General features: G+C 50.4%; 2 protein-coding genes across 2 annotated transcripts in view; one reads left to right on the top strand and one right to left on the bottom strand.

The window, feature by feature from the left end:
- The window catches only part of MICOS10 (mitochondrial contact site and cristae organizing system subunit 10), a 424103-nt gene that overhangs the window by 116643 nt on the left and 292689 nt on the right, over positions 1 to 14771 (top strand). The gene's annotated exons all lie outside the window — the stretch shown is intronic.
- The window catches only part of TMCO4 (transmembrane and coiled-coil domains 4), a 58461-nt gene continuing 49283 nt past the window's right edge, over positions 5594 to 14771 (bottom strand). Inside the window, 2 exon segments of the mRNA XM_060259478.1 lie at positions 5594 to 6868; positions 14121 to 14238. Of these exon segments, the coding sequence (XP_060115461.1) occupies positions 6437 to 6868; positions 14121 to 14238 (550 nt within the window). The 3' untranslated portion in view covers positions 5594 to 6436.

Raw genomic sequence — 14771 nt, forward strand, 5'->3', positions numbered from 1 at the left:
GGCGGTTACAAGCATAGCCAGCTTCAAGAGGGGATTGGATAGACATATGGAGCAGAAGTCCCTCCGTGGCTATTAGCCACAGGGTATTGATGGAACTCTGTGTCTGGGGCAGTGATGCTCTGTATTCTTGATGCTTGGGAGGGGCAACAGTGGGAGGGCTTCTAGTGTCCTGGCCCCACTGGTGGACCTCTTGATGGCGCCTGGGGTTTTTTGGCCACGGTGTGACGCAGAGTGTTGGACTGGAGGGGCCACTGGCCTGATCCAAGATGGCTTCTCTTATGTTCTTATGTGAACTGGAACTCTGCAGAGCCTTTTGCTGGAGGTGAGGCCAAGAATGGATGTGGGGTCTGCATCTCCTGAGAGTTTCCCTATCATGGGGGGGGGGGGAGTACATCACATGCTCAGCATCTTCCTCCTGGCACGCAAGCGGCACTCCAGGCCGTTCAGCTGTTGCATCTGAGAACCGAAGAAGGGATACAGGAGGGTGGGAGATATATCCACTCCCTGCTTGGAAGTGACCATCTCTTCCTACCTTGGTTATGGCTCGGAGAGCCAGTTTGGTGTAGTGGTGAAGTGTGCGGACTCTTATCTGGGAGAACCGGGTTTGATTCCCCACTCCTCCACTTGCCTTTGATTCCCCACTCCTCCACTTGCAGCTGCTGGAATGGCCTTGGGTCAGCCAGAGCTCTCGCAGGAGTTGTCCTTGAAAGGGCAGCTGCTGTGAGAGCTCTCTCCAGCCCCACCCACCTCACAGGGTGTCTGTTGTGGGGGAGGAAGGTAAAGGAGATTGGGAGCTGCTCTGAGACTCTTCGGAATGGAGGGCGGGATATAAATCCAATATCTTCTTTATCTTCTTCTTGGCCTCACACATAGCACTGACGCTGCCATACTTGTGTTATTTACAGAATTTTCTCAGCCAGGACCGCTCCCCTCACGGTTTTATTTTTTTCTTTTCAGTCTCTCCCATTTGAAATTTTTTTTTGGGGGGGGAGAGGGGGGAAGGGAGGAAAGAAAAGAAACATCTACAATCTGGCGAGGATCTCCGTCTTAACTTTGTTAGGACTGCTGCGTGGGAAGGCTCCGGTGGATTCCTTTGGGGCTACAAGACAAGCTAGATACCATGATCGGCTCTTCATGTTTGAATATTTAAAGCAGTTTGCAGGGGTGGCGGTGGAGGAAGCGATCTAAATGTGATCCGAACTGCAGCAGCCGTGCTGGGAGAGAGACCGAATTCTCTTTGCGGAGTTACAGGCCCAAGTCTGAGTCTCCTGTTAGCCCAGGGGGTGGGTGGGTGGGGGGGGTGGGTGGGGTGGCTGAGACGAGGGAACCCGCCTGTTTCTCACCTGCCTTCTGGCCCGTTCTGTTTGCGAAGTGTGCTTCCATTCCAGTGCATCTCCATAACCCTCCACTTCCTCCTGGAACACATGATGGAGACCAGATCTAATGAAACGTGATTCTATCTTCCACCGAGTCCGGCCATCGGCCCATCTGGTTCAGGCAGGCAGCAGTTGTCTGGCATCTTGGGCAGATTTCCAACACTTTGAGTTGGAGTTGCTGCCAGGGATGAAAACATGAGGTCCTTTCTCCTTGCCCAGCTTTGCTGCCGGCACACCGCTGGGTTTTAAGAAACGGTGGCCATCCTTGCCAAAGGAGAAACTCTTCCCAGCAATTAAGTACTTTGAGTGGTAAAGCAGCTGTACTGCAGTACTGTGATCTGAACTCTCTGCTCACGACCTGAGTTCGATCCCGGCGGAAGCTGCATTCAGGTAGCCGGCCCAAGGTTGACTCAGCCTTCTGTCCTTCCGAGGTCGGTAAAAGGAGTCCCCAGCTTTCTGGGGGGGGAAGTGTAAAAGACTGGGGTAGGCAATGGCAAACCACCCCGTAAAAAGTCTGCCGTGAAAATGTTGTGAAAGCAGCGTCACCCCAGAGTCGGAAACGACTGGTGCTTGCACAAGGGACCTTTCCTTTCCTTTTGCTTTAAATCTCTCATCTTCCTCTGAGACGTTCAGTGTGGCCACAATCTTGCAAAGCAGGTCTTAGTGCTGCTCCCTCAACACAGAAATCCTGTTCGGCTTTGTTCTCTGGCTTCTGCCAATTTACCAGGAACTGCTCCCCCGCTTCCAAGGTGCTAATTTTTAAAAAGCGAAGTTGAAATTCTCAGGAAATTTATTTCTATGCTCGGTATCACAACCCACTGAAGTTCAATCGTGTTGGGGGAGCTGCAGTATTCATGCAGCCCTCCCTGAGGCTGTTGAACACCCTTCATGGCTCAAGGGGTGTGTGTGTGTGTGGATTCGAACCCAGGTCTCCCGCTGACTAAACTGAGGTTGTTGTACTTTGGTCACCTGATAGGGTTGCCAAGTCCAATTCAAGAAATATCTGGGGACTTTGGGGGTGGAGCCAGGAGACTTTGGGGGTGGAGTCAGGAGACGTTGGGGTGGAGCCAAGATCAAGGCTGTGACAAGCATAATTGAACTCCAAAGGGAGTTCTGGCCATCACATTTAAAGGGACGGCACACCTTTTCAATTCCTTCCTTCCATAGGAAATAATGAAGGAAAGGGGCGCCTTCTTTTGGGGTTCATAGAATTGGACCCCCTGGTCCAATCTTTTTGAAACTTGGGGGGTATTTGAGGGAGAGGCACTAGATGCTATACTGAAAATTTGGTGTCTCTACCCCAAAAAACAGCTCCCCCAGAGCCCCGGATACCTGTGGATCAATTCTCCATGATTTTCTATGGGAATAAATCTCCATAGGGAATAATGGAGTTCCCAGCAGACACTTCCCTCCCCTCCCCCCGCTTTCTGACGACACTGAAGCAGGGGGAGGGTCTCCAAACCGGGGGATCCCCTGCCCCCACTTGGGGATTGGCAACCCTATCACCTGATGAGAAGACAAGACTCACCGGAAAGGACAACAGTGCTAGGAAAAGTGGAAGGTGGCAGGAAAAAAGGAAGACCGGGCATGAGATGGATTGACTCAAGAAAGGAAGCCACGGCCTTCAAAGACCCTGAGCAAGGCTTTCAAGGGCAGGAGATTGTGGAGGTCATTCAGACGGTTGCCACAAGTTAGAAGTGACTTGACCATACTTAACACACACAGACTCCCGCCTCCAAAAGCTGCTACACCCAGAGGCCGTTCTGTGAATCAACAAATTCATTTACTCTTAGTTGGTAGCAGGTTTAGGAAATTTACTTCCTACTGTGTGAGGCAACCCTGGACCTTTGTGTGGATGCTGTAAAACCTGAAGGGCTCATGAGTAAGTTTAAATAGATGAGGCAGGGGTGTGGCCTAATATGCAAATGAGTTCCTGCTGGGCTTTTTCTACAAAAAAAGCCCTGGGCAGATGCCGGATGGTGTGTGGAAAGATGCTCAGGTCTGTGTCCCTGTAAAGGAGCGTGCCACGGGAATAGATCTGAGTGGGGCAGGATTTGCAGAAAACAGGAAAAGGGGAAACGCCCGACCACCAAACACGGAGGGAGATGTGAGATGCTAGCTGCTTGCTTTTAGATGCAAAAATAAATCTATTTTTTTCCCTTCTTCTTTTGTCTGTTCCTGGAGGAAAGCACAAGCTGGTCTAGAGTGCTGCTGATTTCCCGCATTCTGCCTCATATAAACCCTCAACATTTAAAGCCAACAAATTTTGATTGCTTTATTTCCAAACTGGAAGCCCCACATGACTCTTGCATCGGCTCATAATTACAGGTATTGCACGGTCCCCTACACATTTGCTACAATATTTGCATCCAGGGTTGTTGTTTTTTTGTAGCAGGAACTCCTTTGCATAGTAGGCCACACCCCTCTGATGCAGCCAATTCTCCCGGAGCCTACAGCAGGCCCTGTAAGAACCCTGTAAGCTCTTGGAGGATTGGCTGCTTCCTGGGGGTATGGCCTAATATGCAAAGGAGTTCCTGCTACAAAAAAAGCTATTTGCATCTGAAGGAATGCCCATCTTTTTCCACCCAAGGGAAAAGTCACCTTACGGCTTCAGTGGGACAGCCTGGTCTCTTTTCTCCCTTTTTCTCTTTCCAAAGAAGGCATGGAAGAGTTCCTTGAGCACAGGGTTTGAGCACACAGAAGCAACACCCAAGGGCTGGGCTCCGTCCTTCAGGTGGGGGTACAAATACTGCCTGTGAATGGGACCACTGGGAGAGAACATGGGAGAGATTTTTGCACTGTTACTGAAGAACTGATGTTCGCTGTGCAGCATTCAAACCATTTTCTTCAGATCCATCCTTGAAGTCACGTCACTACACTGAGTCAGCAAACGGCCCTTTAACTTATCTGTTCTTGGAGCTCTGTGGAGTGTTTCTGGATATTCCTAGGTGCCTCTTGCAAAGGCTACAGGAAGAAACTCTTTGGGAGGAAAAACACACCCTCCCTTGCAATTCCAATTTAAACCTGTATTTCTTGGTGGATTATGCCCCAGGTTTTGGTATTCACTGTTTACAAAACCAGGAATAGAATCATAGAATCAAAGAGTTGGAAGGGACCTCCAGGGTCATCTAGTCCAACCCCCTGCACAAGGCAGGAAACTCACAAACACCTCCCCCTAAATTCACAGGACCCTCATTGCTGTCAGAGGGCCATCTAGCCTCTGTTTCAAAACCTCCAAGGAAGGAGAGCCCACCACCTCCTGAAGAATCATAGAGTGGGAAGGGACCTCCAGGGTCATCTAGTCCAACCCCCTGCACAATGCAGGGAACTCACAAACGCCTCCCCCTAAATTCACAGGATCTTCATTGCTGTCAGATGGCCATCTAGCCTCTGTTTCAAAACTTCCAAGGAAGGAGAGCCCACCACCTCCTGAAGAATTCTAGAGTGGAAAGGGACCTCCAGGGTCATCTAGTCCAATCCCCTGCACAATGCAGGAAACTCACAAACACCTCCCCCTAAATTCACAGGACCCTCATTGCTGTCAGATGGCCATCTAGCCTCTGCTTAAAAACCTCCAAGGAAGGAGAGCCCACCACCTCCCAAGGAGGAAGCCTGTTCCACTGAGGAATCGCTCTAAACTCACAAACACCTCCCCCTAAATTCACAGGACCCTCATTGCTGTCAGATGGCCATCTAGCCTCTGTTGAAAAATCTCCAAGGAAGGAGAGCCCACCACCTCCCAAAGAGGAAGCCTGTTTCACTGAGGAACCCCTCTAATGGTCAGGAAGTTCTTCCTCATGTTGAGCCGGAAACTCTTTTGATTTAATTTCAACCCCTTGGTTCTGGTCCTACCTTCCGGGGCCACAGAAAACAATTCCACACCCTCCTCTATATGACAGCCCTTCAAGGACTTGAAGATGGTGATCCTGTCACCTCTCAGCCGCCTCCTCCCCAGGCTCCTATGTGGATGCCTTTAAAGGTTTGCTGGGAGCAGCTGAAGGGAGGGAAGGAGGGGTGGAGGGGTGGGAGCCAGCTACCACCAGTTCAATTTGCCTGGAATTATCGCAGGTGTTGTGGCCTGATATGCCTGGACTTAGGCATTTGCCTAGGGCGGCAGGCCAGGGTGTGTGCGCGTGTGCTGAATTAGGCTCTCCCCACATGTCTTCAAATACAAAAACAATTATTTGCATTAATTGTGGCGGGCTGAATCGTTCTCTCTCCATCGTTCTTTATCAGCTTAAACATTCAAAAATAAATAAGATTTTCTTTTTTTTTTAACCAGACCTTCTGAAGTCTCCAGTGCGTACACTCTCTTTTTGCTTCAACGAAAACAGTCTTTGAAAGCTGCCCTGAACTTAAAACTGTGGGAACTCATTGCCACAAGACGTGGTGACAGCCACCCGCTTTCAGCGTTCCCTCTAAGCTGAGTTAGTGTGAGCTAGCTCACAGTTTTTTAGCCTCCAGCTCACATATTTTTCTCTTAGCTCAGGAAAAATGGCTCCAGAGCAAACTAATTTATGCAGTGGCTCACAATTTGAATGCCAGGAGCTCATGAAGTAGAATTTTTGCTCACAAGACTCCACAGCATAGAGGGAGTATTAATCTCAACAGCGATGAGATAGGAAAGATGAGAAAGCCTCTTTTTCCTCCCTCTCTCTCTCTGTTAATACACCCGTTGAAGCAGATTAACAGTAGTTTCAGCACTGACAAAGGGAAGTATTTTGTTGCAGACTGTGGAATTAACTTATGGAATGCACTGCCACAAGATACGGCAATAACTAGTAGTCTTAAATAACTTTTTAAAGGATTAAACAGATTCATGGACTGTGGAGCCCTTTTGTTCAGGTGCAAGATACTTCCTGCTTCTTGGGGATTGTGGCCACATCATGACCTGCAAACTGCTGGGAGGTGGAATGCCAAACCAAACAGCTGTCCTGATCCTAGACAGAAATTTGCTGCCCTGTGCAACACATCCAGGTTTCTGCAAAACAGCAACCATGCAGAGATGTCTGGAGCAGTCCCTGCCAGTACCACAGTTACCATCATGCTGTGCTACATCGTTATCTGGATGATGGGGGGAAAGGACTGGTGGCACAGGTACTGTGACCAGTTCTCTGAGAGTGAGGAGAGGAGCGTGAAGCATCAGTGGGGAAAGATCCTTCTTGACTGGGATGGCTCTGCTGCTCCGGGGCTTGCGAGTCCCCTCCTTGTTCAGAATCCAGCCCCTGTGCTGAGACCTGTGGGCAGGATTCATGACCAGGAACTGGCTCCCACGACCAGGGGGCATTGTGGGCCGTATCTTCATTCTCTTCCTGCCCCGTGCTTGGCTCTGCAGGTGCACTGTTGGGCGGGGCTAGCTCCTGACTTTCTGCAGTCCTATTGGAGAGAATGGCGAGGCCCCTCCCTTCCTCCAGACGGCACTGCTTGGTTTTGGTGCCCACCGCCTTCAGGATCGTGTCCATCTGCTTCATGTAGTCCAAGTGGCCGCTCACCTGCGAAAAGAGCCAGAAAGCTGTCAAGACAGGGAGCATCAAACCCTGACCTGAATAGCCCAGGCAAGCCCAATCTCATCAAATCTCGGAAACTAAGCAAGTATTTGGATGAGAGACCTCCTTGGAATACCAGAGCCGTGAAGCAGAGGCAGGCTGCAAAAAGCCACTTCTCTGAATCCCTCCATGCTCCAGTAGGGGGTGCCAGAGGTCACCCTGACTTCCAGGCACAGGGGCGCACACGCACACACACACAAATAAGCAAAAATATATTTTTAAAAAGGACGGGGAGCAGGGGTCGCTTTGTAGAAGAAAAGGTGGTGGAGCTCATCCAGGGATTGTTATGCAGCTGCACCTGCTATTCAACGGACAAGGTGGGGAGGAGGAGGGGGAACCCTCAGAAAGGTTCAGGAGATGCGCTCCTGTGAGCTCCTGCTGAATCCAAGGCCTGATGGGGAGTATCAGGATGGGAAAGAAATCCAGAGAGGAAGGCCTCTCCCAGTACCAGCTGAAAACCTGTTTTCATTTTCAGCTAGAGATGCCAGCGATGACCAGACCTCTTCTGCAGAACTACTTGAATTCTTGCCGAGCCAGCGACCAAGCCAACCCTATACACCGCGCTTTAACAACAGTCCCGGGGTTCCAATTCTGAGATCCCAGGGATTTCTGCCACTTTTCAGATAGGCTGGAGATGAGACGTATGGGTAGCAGTTCAACAGATTACTGACAGGGGTGTATATGAGACAGAGAGAGGAGGAGGGAGAACGCATGTACCTGCAGGCACACACAACACCCCCCCCTACCCCCCCCCCCAAATTTCAAATAGAGGGGACTGTTTTTATGGAAACCTGTCTTGAAAGCAGCACAATTTGTCTATGACTGACAGAGTTTTCTGCAAAACCTCTGACATTTAAACACAGTCCAAAGTTTCTTCTGGAGAGCTCAGTGAGATCTGCCATCTCTCTCTCTCTATCTCCCCCTTCTCTCTTTTTCTAAAAACACACACACGCGCGCACATGCTCCTCCGTTTGAGACAGCTGCTGTGAAGATTCCTACAAGAAGAAAAGAGATTGTGTGGTTATAAAATAAGGAGCCCAGAACAAAACGTTCCTATTCAGCTCCCAGCTAAACCTGGAGACACACCTGTGAGCCGGAAAGGCTCAGAACGAGACGGCCAGCTGCGTCCTCCGCAGAGACTGAAAACATCCACCCAGGCTTAGTTATTATCGAGGCGAATGTTTTCAAAAGGCACCGGAGGTTCGCAAAAGAGACTCCGTTCTGGAAAGAAACCCCTCCCCTTCGTCTCTGCCTGTTTGTAAATCAAACGGGCTGCTCATTAACCTTTTTGCAAATGCTGGAGAGTGGGAAAATTGCTTTATGGTATTTGCAGAAGCTCGGGTTTCTAGCGCTTCGACTGCAGCGAATGCAATCAGAGCCTACAAACTTGTACCTGTCATCTGATTGCTCTTCTGCACCCATGTTACAACGCCATTCATTCCAGCATCCTCTTTTCATCAGCTTCCTCTGGGAAGCCCGTCAGCAAGGCATGAAGGTGGCAGCCATGCCCCTCCTCATTTAGAGGTAGACTGCCCCTGAACAAGGAGGCTCCATCTCTCCTTCCCTCGTTTCTGGCCAGGTCCGCCTCCCAAACTCAACCCTGCGACCCCAGCTGCCTTTGAAGGGCATCTTAAAGGCGGATGCCAAGGAACCTGGACCGGTCCCAGCCTGCAAGCTGAGGTGGCGTGGTGAGAAAGTCATATGCCAACCCCAAAGGATCATGGGAACAGTCTGACATTTAGAGGCGCACAGAACTTGGCATGGCACCCTATCTGTGACTTAGGAAGGCCATCTGCGGCTGGTGTGATCCCAGATGGCTCCACCGGTTTCTCCGATTTGGAAGAGATTAGAACTTTAATTAAAAGCAACCGTTCTGACATGCCTCAGGGGACTTCTTTTCAGACGGTGATCTCTCCAGGGCACTGAGTGGGCAACTGTGTGTGTGTGTGTGTTTGTGTGTTGAGACAAAGGGGAGGAACAAAGGAAGTCACCATCTTTTTAAACTGGTATAGTTTGGATTTTAAAGAAGATGATGATGATGATATTGGATTTATATCCCGCCCTCCACTTTGAAGAGTCTCAGAGCAGCTCACAATCTCCTTTACCTTCCCCCCCCCACAACAGACACCCTGTGAGGTGGGTGGGGCTGAGAGGGCTCTCACAGCAGCTGCCCTTTCAAGGACAACCTCTGAAAGAGCTATGGCTGACCCAAGGCCATTCCAGCAGCTGCAAGGGGAGGAGTGGGGAATCAAACCCGGTTCTCCCAGATAAGAGTCCGTGCACTTAACCACTGTGGCTGACCCAAGGCCATTCCAGCAGGTGCAAGTGGAAGAGTGGGGAATCAAACCCGGTTCTCCCAGATAAGAGTCACTTAACCACTATGGCTGACCCAAGGCCATTCCAGCAGCTGCAAGTGGAAGAGTGGGGAATCAAACCAGGTTCTCCCAGATAAGAGTCTGCTCACTTAACCACTATGGCTGACCCAAGGCCATTCCAGCAGCTGCAAGGGGAGGAGTGGGGAATCAAACCCGGTTCTCCCAGATAAGAGTCACTTAACCACTATGGCTGACCCAAGGCCATTCCAGCAGCTGCAAGTGGAAGAGTGGGGAATCAAACCAGGTTCTCCCAGATAAGAGTCTGCTCACTTAACCACTATGGCTGACCCAAGGCCATTCCAGCAGGTGCAAGTGGAGGAGTGGGGAATCAAACCCAGTTCTCCCAGATAAGAGTCTGCTCACTTAACCACTATGGCTGACCCAAGGCCATTCCAGCAGCTGCAAGTGGGGGAGTGGGGAATTAAACCTGGTTCTCCCAGATAAGATTTTGAATCGGCACATTTCTTAGAGCCAGTTTGGGGTAGTGGTTAAGTGTGCGGACTCTTACCTGGGAGAACCGGGTTTGATTCCCCACTCCTCCACTTGCAGCTGCTGGAATGGCCTTGGGTCAGCCATAGTGGTGAAATGAGTGGACTCTTATCTGGGAGAACCAGGTTTGATTCCCCACTCCTCCACTTGCACCTGCTGGAATGGCCTTGGGTCAGCCATAGTGGTTAAGTGAGCAGACTCTTATCTGGGAGAACCAGGTTTGATTCCCCACTCCTCCACTTACAGCTGATGGAACGGCCTTGGGGCAACCACAGCTCTCGCAGGAGTTGTCCTTGAAACGGCAGCTGCTGGGAGAGCTCTCTCAGCCCCACCCACCTCACAGGGTGCCTGTTGTGGGGGAGGAAGATATAGGAGATTGTAAGCCACTCGGAGTCTCTGATTCAGAGAGAAGGGCAGGGTATAAACCTGCAGTCTTTTTCTTCTTCATCATTTCTCTCTTTAAATCACTTCTCCAAGCCAAGCCAGCTGGCAGCTTGGAGAATGTATTCAAAGTTGTTTTTGTTCCCCCTCCCCATCTATTTTCCTTCCTTCCTCCCTCCTCTCAAACATCTGGCATTCATGTCTTGGGGCTCTCAAACCTCTGGCATTTATTCTGTGTAGCTCTTATGTTAAGCAAGTTTGGCCACTCCCGCCCTGGACAAAATGGCTGCTTTGGAGGGCGTGTTCTCTGGCATTGCACCCAATCGAGGGGCTTCCCTTCCCTAAGCTCCAGCCCCAAATCTCCAGGAATCCCCCAACTTGCAGTTGTCAACCCTAGCTTGGCTCAAATTAATCAACGGGCAGATTGTTCAACACCCACTCCCCGGTGAAATTGAATGCTGCAGCGTGACTTTTAAAAAACAGGAAAACAGGAGAACTTGGCCCTGCCAAAGCAGATGAATATGGGCTAGAAGGTCTGACTCTCAGAATAAACCGACTTTGGAGAGGGGGAGGCTCAGCAGGAGAGCACAGAGTGAGGTCTCCCGGCCCCCTCAGTGTAGCGCAGGAGTGGCATGGCTGCCTTGAGACATGCAGCACGAGGCTCCAACGGCAGCCCAACTTTCCACAAAACCGTTCTTTTCAAAACAGCTGACAAGGAAGGGAAAAGCAGGAAGCCAGAGTCTCTTTGGATGTGTTCTGATGCTCCTTTACTTCCGACATAGGCACGTTTCCCATTTGGATTTCCTGAGCACGTTCAGACTTCCACATCTGTTCCTCGGCAGCGACTCGTAGTCATCCCGACTTGCCTCTGATTGATCTCGCTGCAATTTGGCCCCAGAGAAAGTCCGGTCCTTCCTGCTTGGTGCGGCGTACAATCAGGTTATTTCTGTCTGAACGGCTCATCCACGATGCAGCCGGTTTGCACTTCCCTCAAACTGCGACGGCTTCTGGCACCATTATTAACAGACGAATTCATGCGTGCACATGGCCACATCAGCAGAGTTTTGCATTTTTCCTGTCAATACGGGCTATACGGGAGCAGGCTCTTTCTTTTTTAGAGGAACTGGAATATAACATCCCCATTATGTGGGATCTCCATGTGTCAATGTCAAGTCCTACTTCTCCCTGAAAGAAGTTCTCTGCTTATCGGCAGTTAGAATGCGTCTGGCTAAGCTTCTCTCCCCCCTCCCCTCATGAGGATCCCTTCCCACAACAGCTGTTTTTCAACTGCACGAAACGCATCGCAACTACAACGGGATTTTTTTTTTTTCTTCAAACATACGCACTGAAATTGTCATTCTCCAGGAAATGCTCTGGCTTCCCCACACTGCGCCCCCTTGCCAAGATTGTCCGGAGGTTTGGGCTGGGTTGCCATCAATATGCAGATGACACCCAGCTCTATCTGCTAATGGACGGCCGGCCCGGCTCCGCCCCAGGGAATCTAGATCGGGCTCTGCAGGCTGTAGCGACGTGGCTCAGATTGAGCGGGCTGAAATTGAACCCAGTGAAGACAGAGGTCCTTTGTGTGGGTCGCGGCGCTCTAGGAGGGGAAACAGCTCTCCCAACCTTCGACGGCGCACCATTGAAACCAGTGCGCCAGGTAAAGAGTTTGGCCGTTTTACTGGAGCCTTCATTATCAATGGAGGCCCAGATAGCAGCCACTGCCAAGTCAGCATTCTTCCACCTGAAGCGGGCGAGGCAGTTGGCCCCCTTTCTGGAACGTCGCGACCTCGCAACAGTGATCCATACAACCGTCACCAGAAGATTGGACTACTGTAATGCCCTCTACTTGGGGCTACCTCTGTGCCGGACCCGGAAGCTGCAGCTGGTGCAGAACGCGTCGGCCAGGCTACTATTGGGGCTCTCGAAATGGGAGCACATACGGCCGGGGCTGCGCGAACTGCACTGGCTGCCAATTACCTACCGAGTCCAGTACAAAGTGTTGGTTATTACCTTTAAAGCCCTATATGGCCGAGGACCAGCCTACCTAAGGGACCGTCTCTCCCCATATGAACCCCAGAGGGCACTGAGGTCAATGGGTAAAAATAAAGTGACCATCCCTGGGCCGAGAGAGGTCAAACTTCAAAACACCAGAACACGGGCCTTTTCAGCTGCGGCTCCTGCACTGTGGAACCAACTTCCGGAGGAAGTGCAGGCCCTGCGGAACCTTGACCAGTTCCGCAGGGCCTGTAAGACCGCCCTTTTCAGACAAGCCTATGCTGATATCGACTGCTGAGTTGCTAAGAATAAAGAACCGCCATCTATAATACGATCACGGAACTATCTAAACTGGCAGAACCAGCGCCAAACAATTTTATTGCTGCCAGATATATTTAATGTAATTTGAATTATGTATTTTAACTTAATCAACTGGGTTTTTTTATGTCTAATTTCTTTTTAATTGTTAAATTTAAAGTTTTATCTATTTATGTTAACTGTGTGAAATGTTGTTAGCCGCCCTGAGCCGCCTAGGCGGGGAGGGCGGGATATAAATAAAATCTATTATTATTATTATTATTATTATTATTATTATTATTATTATTATTATTATTATTATTATTATTATTATTATTATTATTATTATTATTATTATTCTCTTCCAGAAGTTTAACTGCATCCTTCAGCTTGCCGTGTAATAAAAGAGCATCACCCAGAATCGACTCTCTCTCTTTTGAAAAAAGTTTTGGAAAGGCTGCTTTTCTTTCTTGGAAACTCATCCATCATCAACAATGACGCTAATAATGGGAGGGTGGGGGAAGGGTTGCAGGAGGCGTGGAAAGCAAGAAAGCCCCCCCCACAGCCCAAGGTCCGAAGCCAAGTCCTTTCCCCTCGCCATCCATCTAAAAATGTCTTGAGTTCTACAGCAACCATATCGACAAAGAGATTGCAACACCGCCCACCCCCGCTGTGGGAGGTGTGTGGGGTGTGTATGTGTGTGCGTGCATTTTGGGGGGGGAGGCAATCAGGATCTCTTCATCCCCCCCCCCCTCCAAGTGTGTGCGTCTTTGCTTCTCTCTCCGCTCCAGGTTTCGCTGGAACTTGTTATTTCAAGCACATGCCCACAGGAAGAAGCGATACAGGTCTGCAATGTCTGATCATTCAAATATGGGACCAATGCAGGACCGCTCTCTTTCAGGAGTGGTCGTTTGATAAGAAGAAGATTTTGGATTTTTATCCCGCCCTTCACTCTAAATCTCAGTCTCAGAGCAGTCACAATCTCCTCTACCTTCCCCCACCACAACAAACACCCTGTGAGGTAGGTGGGGATGAGAGTGCTTTTACAGCAGCTGCCCTTTCAAGGACAGCTTCTATGAAAGCTATGGCTGCCCCAAGGCCATCTCAGCAGGTGCAAGTGGAGGAGTGGGGAATCAAACCCAGTACTCCCAGATAAGAGTCCGCTCACTTAACCACTATGGCTGACCCAAGGCCATTCCAGCAGCTGCAAGGGGAGGAGTGGGGAACCAAACCCAGTTCTCCCAGATAAGAGTCCGCGCACTTAACCACTATGGCTGACCCAAGGCCATTCCAGCAGCTGCAAGGGGAGGAGTGGGGAATCAAACCTGGTTCTCCCAGATAAGAGTCTGCTCACTTAACCACTATGGCTGACCCAAGGCCATTCCAGCAGGTGCAAGTGGAGGAGTGGGGAATCAAACCTGGTTCTCCCAGATAAGAGTCTGCTCACTTCACCACTATGGCTGCCCCAAGGCCATTCCAGCAGCTGCAAGTGGAGGCGTGGGGAATCAAACCTGGTTCTCCCAGGTAAGAGTCCACTCATTTAACCACTACACCAAACTGGCTCTAAGAAACGTGCTGATTCAAAATTGGGCAGTTCAAATTGGAGCGTGATGCATTCGCTTATAGCGCAACATCAGACCACATCCCCAGACACTTACAACAGAGGAGAGATCCATGTTCACCATCCTCCTGTCGTCCAGGGTCACCGGCTGAAGCCCTGCGACGTTGAGTTGAACGGAGGACGTCCGGTAGACGAAGCTCAGCAGCCAGTCCCCTCTGGAAGAAAAGAAAGCCGAGAACGCTGAGGGCACCGCGTGAGATAGATGACCAAAGGAACACAAAAGGCTGCAGGGTGTAACCTTGGACCTCCAAGAAAGGCACAGCCGTGGAACTTTGCCAGCAGGGCCCAGGGGAGACAGATCTCCCTACTGCTTGTCCCTGACACCTCAGATATACTGCAAATGAACTTGGGGATCATTTCACAGGGCAGCTGTGTTATTCTGCAGTAGCACCTTGCTGTTATTCCAGCAGCACCTTAGAGGCCAACAGCGTCTTTTGCAGAGGCTCTTATAATGGCTGAAGAGCCCCACGGCGCAGAGTGGTAGAGCTGCAGTACTGCAGTCCTAAGCTCTGCTCACGACCTCGATCCCGTTGGAAGCTGGGTTCAGGTAGCCGGCTCATGAACATATGAAGCTGCCTTATACTGAATCAGACCTTTGGTCCATCAAAGTCAGTATTGTCTTCTCAGACTGGCAGCGGCTCTCCAGGGTCTCAAGCTGAGGTTTTTCACGCCTATTTGCCTGGACCCT

Source organism: Heteronotia binoei, chromosome 18 (assembly GCF_032191835.1).
Source record: "Heteronotia binoei isolate CCM8104 ecotype False Entrance Well chromosome 18, APGP_CSIRO_Hbin_v1, whole genome shotgun sequence".
NCBI lineage: Eukaryota > Metazoa > Chordata > Lepidosauria > Squamata > Gekkonidae > Heteronotia > Heteronotia binoei.